The 19,630-nt window shown below is 34.7% G+C and overlaps 1 protein-coding gene across 1 annotated transcript in view; it reads left to right on the top strand.

Annotated features, from left to right (window-relative positions):
- LOC137388778 (uncharacterized) overlaps positions 1–19,630 on the top strand; it is a 41,074-nt gene that overhangs the window by 20,417 nt on the left and 1,027 nt on the right. Inside the window, exons 5-9 of the mRNA XM_068075228.1 lie at positions 5,244–5,496; positions 6,081–6,253; positions 9,944–10,142; positions 16,701–16,765; positions 18,256–18,534. Of these exons, the coding sequence (XP_067931329.1) occupies positions 5,244–5,496; positions 6,081–6,253; positions 9,944–10,142; positions 16,701–16,765; positions 18,256–18,534 (969 nt within the window). The remainder of the gene's footprint in view (positions 1–5,243; positions 5,497–6,080; positions 6,254–9,943; positions 10,143–16,700; positions 16,766–18,255; positions 18,535–19,630) is intronic.

Genomic DNA, 19,630 nt, shown 5'->3' with positions numbered 1-19,630 from the left:
TATAAGCAATAAGAACGATCGTGTTATGGCAGACAGCAGCAGAGCAGGACGTGAGAGACTATATGTTTTAGTATTTAGATTGTTTTACTGACAGATGTCAAAACACCCTGCTGCATTGCTCTACTGACAAGTGTCAAAACACCCTGCTGCATCTTCCCTTTTCGATAGAAAGCTTATAACTCATGACTTTGTTAGCAGAGGGAGATGCTTGCATAAACAAACTGTTGGGCATAAGACCAGAGATAGAGAAACTAGGTGTCTGTGCATATTCATTTGTAAGCAAGCCATTTTAGGGAAGGGTTTAAGCTAAAGGGTTTATAAATGCTGCTGCCGCGCAGATGTTTGTAATCACTGCTGCCGGCGCTGATGTAGATAATTGATTAACTTTTGCAGAAGTAATTTAAAAAGCATTGTAAATAGTTTTAGTAAAAGGGTATGAGGTGTGAGAAACTGGAGAGTAATTATTAGTTCTATAATGAAGCATACTATTTTCAAGAAAAAAAACAATATTAAAGATTGCTAACAATTTATTCGAATTGTAGAGCAATAGATTATTTTTAATATTGCGAAAGTTTATGGTTAGCATTGTTAAAAATAATATATTTTTATTAGGAAAATTAAACAATAAAAGAATAATACGCCTCTAGACAGACAGATAAACAGACAGACACTCAAGCAGACACACAGACAGACACTCAAGCAGACACACAGACAGATGTGCAGACATATACTCACACAGACAAATATACAGACAGTCCTGCAGACACACAGGAAGACAGGCATGCAGACAGTCATACAGACAGACAGACAGACAGACAGACAGATACACAAATAGACACACAAACAAACATACAAACAGACACCCAGGCAGACAAACAGGCACATACACAGACACATACACAGACAGGCATACAGGCAGGCATACATAGAGATATACAGAGAGACATACAGACAGACTCACACATAGACACACTCACACACGCACACACACGCACACACGCACACACGCACACACGCACTCACACACACAGACATGCACAGGCAAATACACCGTCAGATATGCCAATAGACAGAGACACACAGACACTCAGACAGATAGGAAAAAATTAATCGGCTTTTTGTAGCTTTGAGAGTATTTCATGCTGTTAAATACTGCAACATCTGCTACATTGGAGTAAGAATTTGAGTAAAGGCTTGTCAAAACAGTAAAATTGTTTGACGGAGGAAATTTATATTACGGTAATTCACAAAAACACTTATTGTATATTACATAGTAAAAACGCAGAGACAAGTGCCTCTGCCATGCATCATTCTGCAATAATGTTTTGGCCGTAACTATTTGATGAATTAGGCATCTCTGCCGTGGGCTGGTGTTTATACTTATTGCAGACAGCAAGCGGCAGAGGTCTGCGCTGACTTAGTTATGGCCGCCATGCAAACACTTCCTGCACTATAGATAGTCCTATCATAATTCTTTATCTGTCACTCTATCTGATGACTTACAAAGTCTTCTGACCTCTACGCTGCCAAAGCATTTAGAGTGCCAACTCTAATGGATAAACAATGCTATACATTACACAACAATACTTTGTCTCAATATCAGCCCAAATTAATCAGCCTGAAAAAATGTGCGTGAAGGCTGTCGAGCGCATGAGAGGCCAAAAGAAGCGTCTTCCAATGCTGACACTAGCTTCAACCTTGCCCTGCCTGCTGTGCAGAACAAAATCTTTTGTTCTTAACATCTTTGGTATAAATTGTGTGTTTTAGTCATAGACCTATTAACTATAGTTAATAGTATAGTTAATAATACAGTTAATAGGTCTATGGTTTTAGTATACACAATTTGTGAGCTGTATTTTCTAAACAATTTATATTTTGATCTGCGTTATTTATTGTTTAAAAGCAATTTAGTTTTTATTTCAAATTGAATTATATTTTAGCACATTTCAGATTTCACAGCAACTATGGAAAAGCAGCAGATGTACAGTAAATATGAGACACTTCTAGTACACACAGACTTACTAGTATTTAGGGATAGTACTAGCTATCTACAGACTCACTAGTATTTAGGGATAGCATTAGCTATCTACAGACTCACTAGTATTTAGGGATAGTACTAGCTATCTACAGACTTACTAGTATTTAGGGATAGTACTAGCTATCTACAGTATCACTAGTATTTAGGGATAGTACTAGCTATCTACAGACTCACTAGTATTTAGGGATAGTACTATCTATCTACAGACTGACTAGTGTTTAGGAATAGTACTAGCTATCTACAGACTCACTAGTATTTAGGGATAGTACTAGCTATTTACAGCCTCACTAGTATTTAGGGATAGTACTAACTACCAACAGCCTCACTAGTATTTAGGAATAGTACTAGCTATCTACAGACTCACTAGTATTTAGGGATAATACTAGCTATCTAAACAGCACCCAGCAATTCATTCCTTCATTGAGCCCAGGCTTTTAGTTCCAAAGTTATACATGCAAAATATAAAATCTTTGAGCTAAAGAGTTACTCTTGTCACTAGAATTAGCAGTTACCCATAGATTCTCAACATATTGATGGTTGAATATACATGTAAGCTTTTGTTCTTGTCATAGCTTTCACCACTTTATTTGTTGATTAACCTCCAACATTCTGTATTTGTCACAATAAGTAGAAAAAAGAAATTATTGGCCATCAGCAATACCTCGAAGATGGAGCATGAAGTTTGCTTAGCTTACTGAGAGCAGAATCTGTGCATATTTTTAAGTGCATTGTGCACAAACACTGGCTCTGTCATCTTGGCTGGACACATTTGATTCTAGTGGTAAGGTAACATCAACGAATAGAGACACATCTGATTGCAGAGAGTAAATTAAGGATGAATGTCATTCTTGTCACCACCACTGATGTTTTCTTTGGGAATTGAACCCTGACCTGTTGTTTGCAGGTCAGGATTCTAGACCCATTAGACCACCGCTGCTCTCTGGTAATTGTGTAGAACTTTTGCTATAGCCTATAATCATCTTTTTAAAAAGTTGAAAAGGGTCAAAATGAAGTAACAAGTTTGTGTTTTAAGCAAGCATTCTGAGCAATCATAGATGTCTCCTCAATACCAAGAACTAATACAATCTAAAGAATATTTTTGAAGTATTATAAACTTGAATTAGACACGTGCAGTGATAGGAATATTATAAAGTAAATTATCTCGGTTGCTTTTGCATTCTTTACACACAGAGAATGTGCCATTGGATACACATGAAGAGTTCGAGTCTTACAACTCATGTACCTCTCACAATGTAAAAGGCATATGGTCGATTTTTGGTACCTAAAGGTAGATGATAATTGAATAGGGCAAAGTACGTTGACAGCACAAAACCGCTTGTGCGGTGTTTAATAAATATTTTAATGTTTCAGTAAACAATAACTAAACATTTTTTGTATAATTAATATCGTTAGCTTATGCTAAAAAGTGTTATAATGAATTCATGAAGACATATAGAAGATAACTCCAAGTTTATTGATACTTTTAGACCTAAACAAATGTTTATCATGTACTTCATGCTACTATAAATATTTTGACATTTAGTCACAGGTGCTCGTCTTGTGCTAGTCTAGTCTCTAAAACATTCATAAATTGAATTATTTTAGTAAACAAAATTTAACACACATAAGGCAGTTGTCACAGAAATTTAGCTAGTATAATAACCTGCCACTAGATGCTAGTTATTTCTATCAAAGGTTAACTAGTAATGCAAAAGCATCCTGTACACTACTTGAATGAAGCCTAGCTGATAATTTGACCTACATGTATATCTACAATCGTTCAGATGGTTTGAGGGCTCTTACTCACACCCTATATTCCCTTGATTTTGGGTCCTTGTAGTTTCTAATAAGAATTTTACTGGAATTGTTGGCCAGTTATATGTACAGCCAAATTTAGTTTGGTGAGCAACCTACCTTATGAACAAATGTACACTGTTTATGAAAGGCGTGAAACTAAGAATTGCCTTCTCTTTTAATCTAGCCATCTTTGAAAAAAGACCAGACAACTCCTTATGTCGCGTCTTACTGTAGCAGGTCAAGCTTATGGGAATGCTTGTTCAAACCAATATTCCGATCACTGTTTGGTTCAAGCATTTAATAAATGAGCTACAAATTTTTATAATATTACGATTTAATAATTTAATTATGTCATATCAATTATCTCATAATTATAAGTCTCCAAAATAATACTGTAATTTAAGATTTCTTGTTCATGCAAAGAAAAATATAGATCTGTCGTATTAAGTGGCGTAACTCTTTTCGGTCTCACTTCTTCCCTTTGCGGTTCTTATGACGATTATGAAGTCTTTGAGAATCTTTTGGAAAGTTCAGAGAATAAAATTTTTTTAGTTAAGAATTGCTAAAGATTTCAGGTCAAAGTATCTGTACAGTATGTCGTAATATTTAAAATATGATTAAACAGGCTAGTTTTGAATTATTTGAATGTAAAATTATCTATCTCTTATTTACCTAAAAATATGAATAACGCATGGTTATCGGTACTAGTACACTGGCAGCCTGGTGAGCAATAAGAGATCGTCAGGTGTAATTACGAAGTACTTTATTATTCCTAGTCGATTGGCCAAGCTGGCAGCGTGTCTACAAAGTAAAAAATGGTGAGTTTAAATCCTGTTAAAAGCAGCCTTTTTTCATAACTTCAAAGCACTTACAACAACCAATCATATCAATCATTGGCATATGAAGAGAAACTATCGAGGCCTAAGCATACCAAGAGATTTGGAGTTACCTTCTATGTGCTGTTGTTAATAAAATGTAATCCTATCATAGCAATTCCTTTTCAATTAGAGGTTGACCTATCGATAAATTCCATAAAAATATATATTTAGTGTTTACTGAAATTTGGTTGATTATTGTAACCTACAAAAGCATTAACTATTTGTTTTTGAAGATTACCCCATACTAACATAAAACTTAAAATGATTTTACAATGAAGAATGGTAAGTGGTTAGAATTCACACACCATCTGAGTACCTCGTATACTTACTCTGATGAGAAATCCAAAAACACCTGTAATGATTTTTGAGGCTGTAATCTTTTGCTGCCCGTTTTTAGAGTTTTTTTTACATGACTTTCTGCTAACAACTTCAACTGACTGTTTAATGACATCTTGAAATTATATTTTATATCTCCCTAATTGCTTTATTTTTATTTTTTATTTCAGTTGATTTTTTTATTTTTTATTTAGCCCGGATACTGCAATAGTCAATTTCCATGGTACGTGCGACAAACCTCCCCATTATTGCCAACTTTCGGAGCAGAAACTCGTGCTGAGCTCTGCATGACTGACACAACTAGCTTAGACAAAGCTGCTTGTTGCCGGCACCCGATTAGGCTAAGAATCAGGTCCTGCGGGTTCTATTGGATCTATAATTTGCTGGAGACCATGTCTGCATCAGCCATCGGAGAAGTGTGCTCTGAGAAAAACAGTATAGCTCATGGTAAGTGTAAGTACATGGGAGGACAGCAGATCTCATGGTAAGTGTAAGTACATGGAAGGACAGCAGATCTCATGGTGATTGTAGGTACATGGAAAGACAGTATAGCTCATGGTAAGTGCAAATGCATGGAAGGACAGCAGAGCTCATGGTAAAAAATGGTAATTTTGTCTATAATATCATCGCAGGTCAATTGCAAGCAATAGATATCAACTGGTAGGGATATTTCTCGGTTTCTCAATGCATATTTATTAAGAGATCTTTGACAAATTAGAGGTAAGTTAGCAGATTTATTGCATCCAAAAGGTTAAATATTGCTCCACTGGAAAAGAGAGCAAAATATAGGCGACATTCGCTTAGCCCGTAAAAATTTCCTGGTGAAGGTCTCGACGTATGAAGGTACCTAAGATAGCATTCAAGTCTGAATACTCAAGTTCATTCAGGCGTTCAGGATAGTGCCTAAATGGCAGTATCCCGTTCAGTAGCAACATCCCCAAAAGATAATGGCGCGCGTCTCAGATATCAGTAAAGTTATTTTTTAGATTTTTAAAACATTTATAGTATCTTGCAACTGTATTTCTTTTCAGAGATGTCAGTAAATTCCAACAACAGTGTAGTTCCTTTATCATCTCTCAACATCAAGTATACTACTCAGAATGGGCAGCTTCTTCCAAAGACCCTGGATGAACTGAATGAGGCTGAGACAAACTCCCTCATGACTGTCATATTTGAGGTTTTTAATTTCCAAAAAAAGACCCAGGTAAATAATGTTTTTAAAGTCATTTTCTTTTAGTATATTAAAGGTCAACTTACACAAAATTTTAGTAGAATTTATCAGAAAGTATCAGTATTTGTCTATCATGTGTGATTGCTTTTCATATTTGAGGTGATCTGATTGCTAGGATGTTTCAAGATTAAAATCGACAAAATTTGATAGGAATATATTGACCAAGGAGGTTACTTGCTCAATAGCGATTTTTGCAGTTTGCTGTCACTTATTCTAGTACACTGGCCGTCCTTGACAGCCAAAGTACCAGCACACTACACGAATGTTTATCATGAATGTACTCTATTCTACTATAGATGTTTTGACATTTAATTACAGGTGCTCTTCTAATGCTAATAGAAATATCCTAAATTGAATTAACTTAGTGAACAAAATTTAGCAGACATAAGGCAGTTGCCACAGAGATTTAGCTAGTATAATAAACTGCTACGAGATAGTACTACTAAACATTGATTGAAGGCTGTTTCACACTATATCATCGTATCTCGGCGTTGATGCCACTATACTTTGGTGATCGTCAGTGATAGTAATAACGAAATAACTGTGTTGACACTATCACAAACCCATTCCATTTGCATCAGAAAATACTCCGTGACGTACTGTTGCCATTTCTCTTTTTAAATTTTCGCGAAGAAACCTTTTTGATTTCGCGTGCTGGAATTAAATACTAGTCCGGCAACAACTATCATATATGGATATGCATAAATCATGCTATCTACTGTACAACCGTGAATTACCATCGCCAAAATGGTTCACATTTAAAAGGCGGTCGTCGATAATCGGCGCAAAATCAGAGAAGTTTGACAGCTGCAAACTTTCCTGACGTGTCAGCATTGCTTTGTCGATGCCATCGGTTCACGGTTCACATAATCGACGATGACCACCGAAAGGAAAAGGCCGACAAACGGCGATATTGTGTGAACCAGCCTTTAGTGTAATGTGAGAGATCGTCAGGTGTGCCTATAAAGCTCAAGACTAAATTATGCACAATTATTCTGCATAATTGAAAGGTGAAGTATTAGTGCAGGTGGTAGTGTGCCTGGTGGTCATGCTAAGTGTTGCAGGTTCAAATCCTACATAATGCAAATTTTTCCCTACGTTCAAAATTGGCTTTGAACAGATGTTGAACAGATGGACAAATTCAGTTCTTATTATAGCAAACATTTGCAAAAAGAACTTTTGTATGTAAAGGCACGTTTATCATTTCCAATAACTTCAAAAAAAAAACAAACAATATTATCAAACAACAAAGAAAAATTATTGTGTCTGATTAAATCATAATTAACCAATCAGAAGCAGTCTGTATTAAACCGTTGTTAACAACAGCAGTGTCATAGCCCCCCCCCAATGGGGGGGGGGGGCATTAGTTTGCACAATTAGTTTGCATAATTAGCATTAGTTATGCACAATTATTCTGCATAATTGAAAGCCTTTCAAAGGCCTATCTGGTCTCAAAACTCTATCTGGTCTCAAAACTCTATCTGGTCTAAAAACCCTATCTGATCTCAAAACTCCATCTGGTCTCAAAACTCTATCTGGTCTCAAAACCCTATCTGGTCTCAAAACTCTATTTGGTTTCAAAACTCTTTCTGGTTTCAAAACCCTATCTTGTCTCAAAAGCCTATCTGGTCTCAAAACTCTATCTGGTTTCAAAACTCTATCTGGTCTCAAAAATCTATCTGGTCTCAAAACTCTATCTGGTCTCAAAACTCTATCTGGTCTCAAAACTCTATCTGGTCTCAAAACTCTATCTGGTCTCAAAACTCTATCTGGTCTCAAAACTCTATCTGGTCTCAAAACCCTATCTGGTCTCAAAACTCTATCTGATCTCAAAACTCTATCTGGTTTTCAAGAACCGGATAAAGTTTAGAGATCAAACTTTTTTAGCCAATTTGCGGAAGGCATAGAGCAAATCTGTGAGAAGTTTCGACGAACTTTGTCAAAAAATGTAAAGATGCATGCACTCACACACAATGACTAAGTGGGATTTATTAATATACGTGTACATGTAATAATAATGGTAGATGACATAATTAAACAGAATTAAACAACACAAATTGAGAATTATCTTCTCTTGTACAATAACCCTTATTAAAAAAGAGACAACTCAATTAATCATATTTTCTCCTTTCTCTCCAACGTCAAAGCTTGTTCTAAGCAAAAGGTAACTAATTGTTCTGTTTGAATATTCACTGAACAGGTCATGTATTTTATTATTTTTACAAAAATGTAATCCACTTATTAATACAATTTATATCCTGCTATACCATACTAATACCATAAATTATTATTTAATGCCATTTATTGGATTTTAATGGCTAACTGTTGCCTTTTTTTCTTTCTTTTATGATTTTCGTATGGCATAAGTTGGAAAACATTTCTGTTTGAAATGAAATCATTGCCAATAAAGTAATATAATCAGCCAAGTTTTGCCAGAAACTGTTCACTGTTACTAGCCTACTAGTTGAATGGTATGACATATATCTATGTTGATCGCCTTCAATACATGAAACCAACTAGTACATCTAGTAATCTGTTCTCAACTCTCTGCACAAAGTTTTCTTATATCTACTTTTTGACTACCTAACAATAATTGCAAAGAGATCAAGGTTGATAAGTATACGTACAGTGTTGTTACGTATATGTATGATGAACAGTGCTGTTATGTACATGTATGATCAATGATATACAGCCCCCACAAGGATAGGCAACGGGCATCATGTGGGCGGGGCTTAATGATCGAGCTCTGTTGGGATGAATCCGAACACGGCACCCCAACAAACAAATATGCTGAATAAGGCCGCTTGTAAATTTACAAATATTATGATCAATCGTGATTATTTTACTGATCTGTTGGTTTCATTTTGTTGTCAAATAAATATAGTTGCCCAACATTGTCACCGTTATGATCAGTCATTTGCCATTCACAAGCATTCACGATATTGAGAGTCGCAATCGTAAAACAGCCCAAATTCGGTTTTGTATTTAGATTTTGAGTATGAAGACTACACTTCACAGCTTTGCCTGCTGTCCCATCTTATTGGCCAGGTAAAACAATGTGACAACAATGAAAGACTTTGTCATTTTATATTAGGGGTGGCAAAATATTAATCAATAACTAGGAAACAAAGGCCTTTGTTCAGGTGATTTTGGGTAAATTATATTTAACTTGAAGCATATACTACGACACCTACCAATTTCAAAATTAGCAAAAGTAGATAATTTGAAATGTTTTATTTTCCATGGATCCATTTTTTTTAGTTAGATGTTACCCCTACATTGTAGAAATTCAAGGTTTGCTATTGTGAATTGCGAGGCCTACTGACTGAATGAGCTAATGACATGATAACAGCGAGTCGTGTTTTCCAAAACCTAACAAGGCAACGCGACCGCCCCGCGGGAATTGTGTTAGCTCTGAAACCCAGGCTAGCACAATCCTAACAGAGCACGATCATTAAACCCCGCCCATATGATAGCTGTCACCTATCCTTGGGGGGATGCTGTATATCATTGGTATGATGTACAGTGTTGTTATGTACATGTATGACATACAGTGTTGTTATGTACATGTATGACGTACAGTGTTGTTATGTACATGTATGATGTACAGTGTTGTTATGTACATGTATGACGTACAGTGTTGTTATGTACATGTATGTGCAGATCAAGGAAATAGTTAATGCTTACCACAAGCAAGTTGTGGAAGAATGGAATACATACCTAGGAAATATGGTCAATAGCACTGAAGATGAGCCTATGCATCTTGGTACAGAAAACATATATAGAATAGCTGGAAGCCCGGAATACCTACCAGGTACTGCAGGATCTGAACAATACTTCTACACAGTATACGCCAAATCAGGTGAGTTTATGGTAGTAGTTATTTACCGATGTTAAAACAAGTAGGTATGTGGTATGCACCACTCACAAGTATAAGCTGATACATATAATTGTGTCCTTACAGGGATTTCTTTTAATAACTACCTGCCAGCAAATAGAAATACCAACAAATACTTGCTAGCAAATACTAGCAAATAGAAATACTAGCAAATAGAAATACTAGCAAATAGAAATACTAGCAAATAGAAATACTAGCAAATAGAAATACTAGCAAATAGAAATACTAGCAAATAGAAATACTAGCAAATAGAAATACTAGCAAATAGAAATACTAGCAAATAGAAATACTAGCAAATAGAAATACTAGCAAATAGAAATACTAGCAAATAGAAATACTAGCAAATAGAAATACTAGCAAACAGAAATACTAGCAAATAGAAATACTAGCAAATAGAAATACTAGCAAATAGAAATACTAGCAAATAGAAATACTAGCAAATAGAAATACTAGCAAATAGAAATACTAGCAAACAGAAATACTAGCAAATAGAAATACTAGCAAATAGAAATACTAGCAAATACAATTCAGTTAAAAATGTTTTGAACTCATTGGTTAATAAAGATCTCTAGCAAACTGAAAAGGTCAAATAATGATTACCACCTGCTATGAATAAATAAAGATGGGCCCTTGAGTTTACATGCTCGAGTGAGCCTCACGGCTCTTCTCACAAATAAATTGCACTGAATTTGATCGATTCTTTGTTCTTTGCACTTACTGCAGAATTCAATTGATTTGGCACCCTACCAATAAAATTGAGCTAAATCAGCGCTTTACTGTCATCATAGACAAGCTAACTCGGTTCTCTAGTTTCATTAAACCAAATGGCTCGAGTCAAGATGCCTGGTTCCCTTTTTTTATTACTATTAAGTACTATGATTATTAATACTATTATAATTACTAATATTGTAAACGTAATACAGTGGTATTTCTATGTATGAATGTTTCAGCTTATAATACGCCTCTTTATGAAAAGTGCCAGGTTTTCATAATGATTTGCTACCTCTTGTTATGAAAATTTTTTCAAGATATAAAAAGCCCAAAAATTTGACTGAATGTACATCTCAGGCAGCCTGAAAAAATTACAGCTTGGCGCTATCTCTACCGGATACTGATCAGCTAGAGAGGCAGCAAAACATTTTTATTGTTCAATATAGTATTTATAAACTTAATTTTTGCTAGCTCTAATTAGATTATTTTTAGTTTACATATATAAGTTAAATATGAATTAATCTAAATATTTTTTTATGTTACTGTTGCAGGTTTTGAGACATTTTACAATGCATAGCAAAATCAATGGTCCAATTATGTAAGGCTTGTAATAGAATACTGCATCTCTAGTGTAAAACACTCCTCAACTTAGAAAATCTTTGGAGTCACAAAATGACTTTAAGACTGAGTTTAGTTGAGGTTAAGTACAAGTTAAGTTGAGGTTAAGTACAAGTTAAGTTGAGGTTAAGTACAAGTTAAGTTGAGGTTAAGTACAAGTTAAGTTGAGGTTAAGTACAAGTTAAGTTGTGTTTAAGTACAAGTTAAGTTGAGGTTAAGTACAAGTTAAGTTGAGGTTAAGTACAAGTTAAGTTGTGGTTAAGTACAAGTTAGGTTGAGGTTAAGCACAAGTTAAGTTGAGGTTAAGTACAAGTTAAGTTGTGGTTAAGTACAAGTTAAGTTGAGGTTAAGTACAAGTTAAGTTGATGTTAAGTACAAGTTAAGTTGAGGTATTACTGTACAAGTTTATAATAGTCAGTGTGTAAGGCAGAGCTTTCTAGCTTTATTGAAGAGGCTGCTCTAGAGTTCAGCAATCCTAATAAAGAAATAAATGACACTTTTTATAAAAAGGTTGATTAACTACCTCAATCAATATATACTAGTATGTGAGTCTCAAAGTTTGTCTGTCTGTTTGTCAGTCGCCTGTCCGGCTATAGCGATTAAGTTTTAGCAATGGAAAATGACCTTCATCCTGAATTAGAACTCACAACAGTTCTGAGCAGTTCTTACCACGCCCATCTCTCATATCATATAATCGGCTATTTCACAATCAAGTGTACGCAAGTGTGTCACATTAGGTCAAAATATCAACCTCAACCAAATTTGTCATACTGATTAATTTTGGACAGCAGAAGACCCTTGCTAATTATATCCAAGTGGAAAAGCACACCACTCCTAGTGTCTTCGAAAAATTATGGGTCAAACAGACCTATGTAGGAATGGTTACGAACACTACATCATGTGGGGATGGAGTCAGTAAATATGTTTTATTTCCATTGTACAACATTTTCATAGAAAAACAACCCTAACAATGCATAGACATTTTTCAACACTATACATCCAAAGTAATTTTTTCCCATTTAGGCGATTGTAATTTGTACACCCAAGGGGTCAAAGTGTAGGGATCTTGCATAATATTCATGCGATTTTAAATGTTGAAAGTTTGCATTAACTAGATGGAAACACAAAATCTTTATTTCTCTCATTTAACTATTTATTAACAATGAATGAACATATGTTATCCTAAACAAAATGAATTATTGCAATGCAGTTACTTTCCTTTGAAAATTTCAGGCAGTAGGCATAACTTGTTTCATGGGTATGGACACTACGTAGAAAATGATCACAGGTATTTGTTCTTAAAGATGTTAGCAGCGTTCTGAATCTCAACCAGGTTTTCAGGAATGAAATATCTGTAGCTGCCATCTTTCTCTGGGCAAACTATTGGCGTGCATTGCAGGATAATGTTCTTTGGGTGAGTGTCTACATCTGGGCGGGTTGGCCATTTAGGCCTTCCATTCTTCAATTCCATGAAATCCGTAGTGACATCACGACTATCACACTCTTTGACCACACCGATATAGAAGCTGTCTGTATATGCTACAGCAATCCACTCTCCAGTCTCAAGTCTGGAATAAACAAAAAAAGATAAACAGCTACTAGTACATGAAATGTGCTGGGTACGGACACTACACTACACTATCTCAATCCGCCAAGCATACACAGTTGCTTTAGCACATAGTAGGCCTATAGATTATAGTAGATTGAGATTTGGGAACTGACCTTCGTTCACTGCGGGAATTTGGAATTCTGCACCACTTCATCACCTGCTGTCTTTCTTAGCACTCCTGCTTGCTCCAGATTCTTTTTAGAAGTTGGTGTTAAAATTCTTCGGAACACTGCTAACTTTTTTGGGTTGTGATAGGCAATGCCTTTCTGGCTCTTCTCCCAGCTCTTTCCGTTGTACTTCGGGAGTTGTATCCAGACTTACATTGATCTTCTGCATTGCTGTTGCCTCTTCCTGATATTTTAATTTTCATTCTCCATTGCTTTGCTCTAAGTTTCGCAACATTGCGTTCCAACCTCTTGATTTTCTTTTTTTCAAGGGATGTTTGAATTTCTCTTTTCTTTGCCGCTGCAGATTTAAATGTAGGTGTATTTTGTGCATTTTTCTTTGCTCTGTACCATTGCATTTCTAGTCGCTTTTTCTCACGCAGTTCTACCTTTAACTTGACGGATTTTTCAGCCTTCTGTCGTTGCTTCTGCCTTACTTGCCGCATTCTCAATCTATCTTTTTCTCGCTCAGGAGCAAGTCAAGCACCTCCTTCTTCCTTGAGCTTTGCACGTCTTCTTTGTTGCTTTAATGTGTTTTTACTCACTTTAATATTCACGTCGGGCTGCGTCCGACTTCTTGTAATTCTACCCATCTAAAAATAACATATAACCACCCATTTTCGTGGATGGTACTATACAATTCCCATCTCATAAATCTTGTCTCAAAATCTGAAAGCTTTTACATGCAAATAAACTGAACTTACCTTTTCTTACTGTGAGGAAGTCTACCACTGACCCAACTGCTTTGGATGCACACTGAGTTATGACATTATGTACAGCCCAACATAGGACACAACAACGGCGTAAAGATATACTCAATGACATTTTGGTAGTGCCCGTACCCAATGACTGGTTTCTATTACTGGCATGTAGCTTGAACAGTAATGTTCCCAAATCAGTAAACTTTGTGTTATCATAGGTAAGCATGATAAACTAATAAAATCAAAAATTTTCACTAAAAATGAAACACAGAATTGGAAGGTTCTGTGTACCAATAGACAAAACTAATAAATTATGTATACCTGAATATGCGCATTTGCCAGTAAAATCACAAAAAGTCCATGCGCATGTCAACACTTTTGTGCATTTTGACTTAGGGTTCGGTTTCCCTACAATTTAGTCACAGAAATGAATAGCTATAGAACTTCAATTGGCAGTTTAGGTAAGTTTCTTATTATATGGGTACGGACACTACATTCAGGGCACTTGAGCCCATATATATCAAACAATATTACATTGATGGTCATGCGATCTGGTACATAAAGAGGGTGCATTAGAAGGTGTGTGAAGATAGACTGTAATCATCCTTTTGAATAGCCATTTGGTGTAGGATGGCGGGGGTACGGACACTACACTATTTTGAGTTCGAACACCTGTATAGGTTCTTTCTGCCGTTGTGAGCAACTCAAACATTGAACTTTCAAGCCGTTTTTTTTCTCATGCACAGAATTTTGTGATGCTTGTGACTGAATGCAAACAAAAACATACAATTTTAGACACAATTCTTTAAAATTTACTTTTATCTTGAACTTTAAAATTCATAGGATTTCATACTGTCAACCTCAAACTGTAAATTGCGGCCTACCCGACCCAAACATCATTTCACCAAAAAATATCCAATAACAATAGTATGACCAGGGTCACCGTATTTAGACCCCAGGCTAAATCTACAGAAAGATTGCTCCAAAACAAGTTGGACTACCCGCAAAAATGACGTTGAAAATATGTGACACACAAAAACTTCAAAAAATGCACCTATTTTGACCTTGTATCGGTCATAAAATCGCTTTAAGAATACATAGAGACAAAATTCTTTTTTCACCACAATGCCCGGAATGTCCAGCACGCAATGAAAAACAGAAGACTGGAGACTAGTGAAAATCAAAATGGTCATATTCCCATACTGTTTTTCCAATACGTTGTGTACACCTGATTGTGAAATAGTCGAATGTATATCTCTTACGTTATTGCACACGTACGCTGATTGTGCACATTTTGTTATTAATTACTAGTGTGTCCTCGGGTCATGAAGTTCCTGTTATAAGATGTGTCCTCGGGTCATGAAGTTCCTGTTATAAGATGTGTCCTCTGGTCATGAAGTTCCGGTTATAAGATTTTTTTGTCTTACTATATGGGTCATGATGCTTTTTCCATCCACGCCATATGAAGACAAATTTGTTTTTACCTTTTTTCTGCCATACAATATCAACAAAAAGTTCTTTCGAAAACAAAATTTGGTAGTCGATGTACTGAGTATGACGACATATTAAAAGCATCGATATGCTATTTATTATGCTATAAATCCCTTCCACAACACCTGAAAGAGATATGCGATGGTTGCTAGCTCAGTTCAGCGTTGTTTGTAATAAGTTATAATAAAAACGAATTCAAAAACAGAGAAGTGGTTAAATTTTAGCCTATGACAAAATTAAAGTTTATTAAAATACATACTAAAACTTAGCTTTAAGTATGTGTTTAGTAAGCTAAATTCATTTAGGTTAAATTCATCATTTATGTTATACGTGTGTCTTGAAGGTAAGTGTTCCCTACAGTACGTACTCCACATGGTATATTGTAATGTACAATTTTTTGCAGATCATAATCATTTAATACACTAAAGTTGTTGTAACTAATTATAGTTACTAATAATACCTAGATACTAGGTTAATATATTGTTTTGTTACTAATTCTTAATATGTGCAATACATATATAAAATTTTGACGATTTTTCAAGGTTTTTTTTGCATTAGGTAATTACTATGGGTTATTATACCTTTTTATATGATATTTTTGGTTTACGATGTCAATGCTGAAACAAATTAAAATTTCCCATTCTAAAATTTAAACACTTTTACAGTTATTTTATTTTTTCTTTTTATCTGTTTCAACAAAACATTTTTCTCATGATATGGAATTTGAAAGTTATAATGGTAACTGTTGTTATATGTTAAATATTAATGAACTTTCTGTATACAGATTTTGTTATTACCCGAGCAACGCCAGGCATTAAACTAGTCCTTACTATAATAAGAGCCGCGTCAGTTCATTTGTCTGTCCGCAGCCACGGCTGACAGTTCGAAAAAAAAATTGCATCGTTCAGTATTAGAATTGAAATATTCTCTTTCCTGCCTGGTTTCAATTGCTAGTGCAGTTTGTTTATCTGCTAGCTCTCCTCACCCACCATGTCACCTACCTATAATACAAGCCACTCTTATCTATAAAATAAGATATTTTATGCTGAATAACATTCAGAAACCCCAGTTAAAAGGTTTAGTCTATTACAGATTAGTTCGAAGAAATGCTCCGATGATTTCTGATAGCTACACCTGCATTTTATTATTGTTAACATGCTTATAGTTTATACAACAAAAAAAGTTTATGGTTTTAAAAGTGTATTTGATAAATAATTCACTTTTGTAGATGACGGAGAGGTGTTACCCCAATCTTTGCGAGAGGCAGGATTTGCTACATATGACAACACAAAAGTGAGTAAATCATTTAAAATTACACTATAACAGGCATATAAATCTATTCATTACAACATACCAACAGTTTTTTACAATCGACACAGTATCCTTCTGTATATAGCAACCCTCACTGACTCTATTTACTATCTTTTTTAGTTTCTCTTAATAAATTTGAACACGAATTAGTGGAATTTTCCGTCAATTTATCCTGTTAGACCTTTCCTTTGTCTGCACTTTCATTCAAGCAATGCAGTTCCATTAAACTATCTCAAAATGATATATATATATATCATATATATAAATATATATATTATATATATATTATATATATATATTTATTTATATCCTAGTTATCAAAAATAGTTGCACTCATCTCTGCAGCTACTGCCAGTTTCATGACCTGTCTTGCCAATCATCAGGCTGCTATAGACTACCTGCTGATGGTTGACAAAACAGGTCATGAAACTGACAGTAGCTGCAAAGATGATTATAATGCATAGTAGATAGATAAGTATAGTGTAATGTATATACATGTATATATGTTTATAAATATATGTTCATATATATTAATATATATTTATACACAAATATCTATATATCTCAAAGTTTGTGGGTATGTGTGTGTTTCAGTTTGTCACGGCAATAGCTGTTAAAATTTAGAAAAGAATTATCGATTTTATGCTGGATTTGATCTCAGAACCTCCCGCTCACCAGACAATTACTTTACTAGATGCTAAATGCTTTTATTGCTGAGCCGTTATGTTAGTTAAAATATGCATAGCTTTCTGTGTTACGCTAGGCAAGGTGACTGAAGCTATTTTGCTAAGTTTAGCAATATGGATAGTAGTGTACTCAAACTATTAGTAAGCGTACTCAAATTAGTCTTTGGCAATGTGCCAGGCTAATGGCAAGTGGCAGGCAACTACATGTACATTACTTGCAACTGCTTATAAGTTGTTTTTAATACGAGTTCAGCGCAGGACATTCGGCTAGTTTATTTATATATATGTATTATTCGAGCCAAATAAATAAATAGATATGTTTATGTCAGTAACTTTAGTAACCACAGTTTGTCTACAAATAGAGTAGAAAGATCAGCACACCTGAACTACTCTTATGGCATATGAATACAAAATAAGCATATTATGCTTAGGCTTAGCCTAAGTTTCACTTTTGTTTAGTGTGGCTCATACATATTTTCAGGTTTGGTGAGACTAAAATAAGGCTAATCTAATGGGAACTAGTTTTGTATGACAGTGCCTGTACACCCTGCTGATAACAAAACTTCACAGAGACCAAAAATTGAACCCTTGTTTGAATGTATCAAGTTTAATCAGAAGACCAGTAGCCTCTGCGCAGTCATGTGATATGTTGAGCTAGTTTATACTAGTAACAGGAACCATGCGGTGAAAAATAGGTAGAAATTTACATCTTTGCTTTGCTGTAGTTTGATGGTACTGACTGGCATTAAATTTCAACTTGCAAGCAGTTGGATTGTAATTTTGCAGTTCACCCCCTGGAATGCCTATATCAAAGACATTGTGTCAGGATACCCTGAGGAGTTATCGTACCCATATCGAACAACTACCGCAGTTACAGTGTCTATTGAAACTTCGACGATAGTAAATAGCCTGAAAACCCAAAGTAATTACGATTGGAGAATTATTATGTACATAGCTGTATCAACAATTGTTATCATAGCCTTAACATTCCTAGCTCTCTGCGCATACCGAGTGAAACTTTCCAAAGGACTTCGCTCTAATCGCAGCAGACGTCTTTCCAGAATTGTAAGTATCCTTCGCTGTACTGCATATATATATTTATATGTATATAGCCTGATGTGTACATTATATATATATTTATTATTATATTATAAATATATATATTTATATATTGTATATATTTATTATTATATAATAAATATATACTATATATTTATAAACTAGGCAAAATATATATTCATATTATATATTTATTTTGTAAATTAATATATTATAGTACATATAAATATCAGTGTATGCCATTTGTTAAACTCTGTGTTCAGTTATAGCTATCAAATTCTAGCAATGAAAAATCTGCATGGCACTGGATTTGATCTTGAGACATCCAAAACTAGAGGCATCGAACTTTACCATTAAGCTACACAGAATACAATGTATTTATTGGGCAAATTAGGGCTCGCTTTTTAATATCATTGATAGCTTTATTCTGCTTCAATCTCCTCGAAGATTTAAATTTATCCTTTTGCGAGGCCATCACAGCGCGCATTCCTGAGATACATAGTTAATAAAAGTAGTTTGCCCACAAAGGTAATACTGACATCTAAAAGCTACAAAAATTCAAATGCTCTCTATGACTCGGAATGAATTGATCTTCTGGAATGATAATTGCAGGCTTGATAGCAGTTGAGCTGAAAATCTTTTTTATCTAAACCTTATCTAAAGCAATTTATCATTGAGTGCACAACCATAACCATGTTTGAGATATCTGTGGACGAGTTATCTACGTATGTTGACCGAACATATATATTTAGATAGAAGCCATACATGTATATTTATTTAATGTATATAATTATTCATTATCTTCGATTTATTATTATTCGATTGATTCATTATCTTCGATTATTCATTATCTTCAGATATTTCGATTTATTATATACCTATTACATCTATTACTGCTATATTTAGGCACTAAATTGGAATAGTTTTCATTTAATAAGAATATTTTAAAAAACGCAAAAAAATGCTGTGAGAGTAAAAATCATTGAAAACAAAGCAACTTCAAAGTGTAAAACATTTTTTATGTATAAATTTTCAAAAAGAGTTGAAGTTTTAGCAAATCCTAGAACATGAAAAGATTCACAAATGAAGTCGTACACTGATT

Source organism: Watersipora subatra, chromosome 2 (assembly GCF_963576615.1).
Source record: "Watersipora subatra chromosome 2, tzWatSuba1.1, whole genome shotgun sequence".
Taxonomy (NCBI): Eukaryota; Metazoa; Bryozoa; class Gymnolaemata; order Cheilostomatida; family Watersiporidae; genus Watersipora; species Watersipora subatra.
The sequence above is the reverse complement of the archived record's forward strand: the minus strand, read 5'-3'. Positions and strand labels throughout refer to the sequence as shown.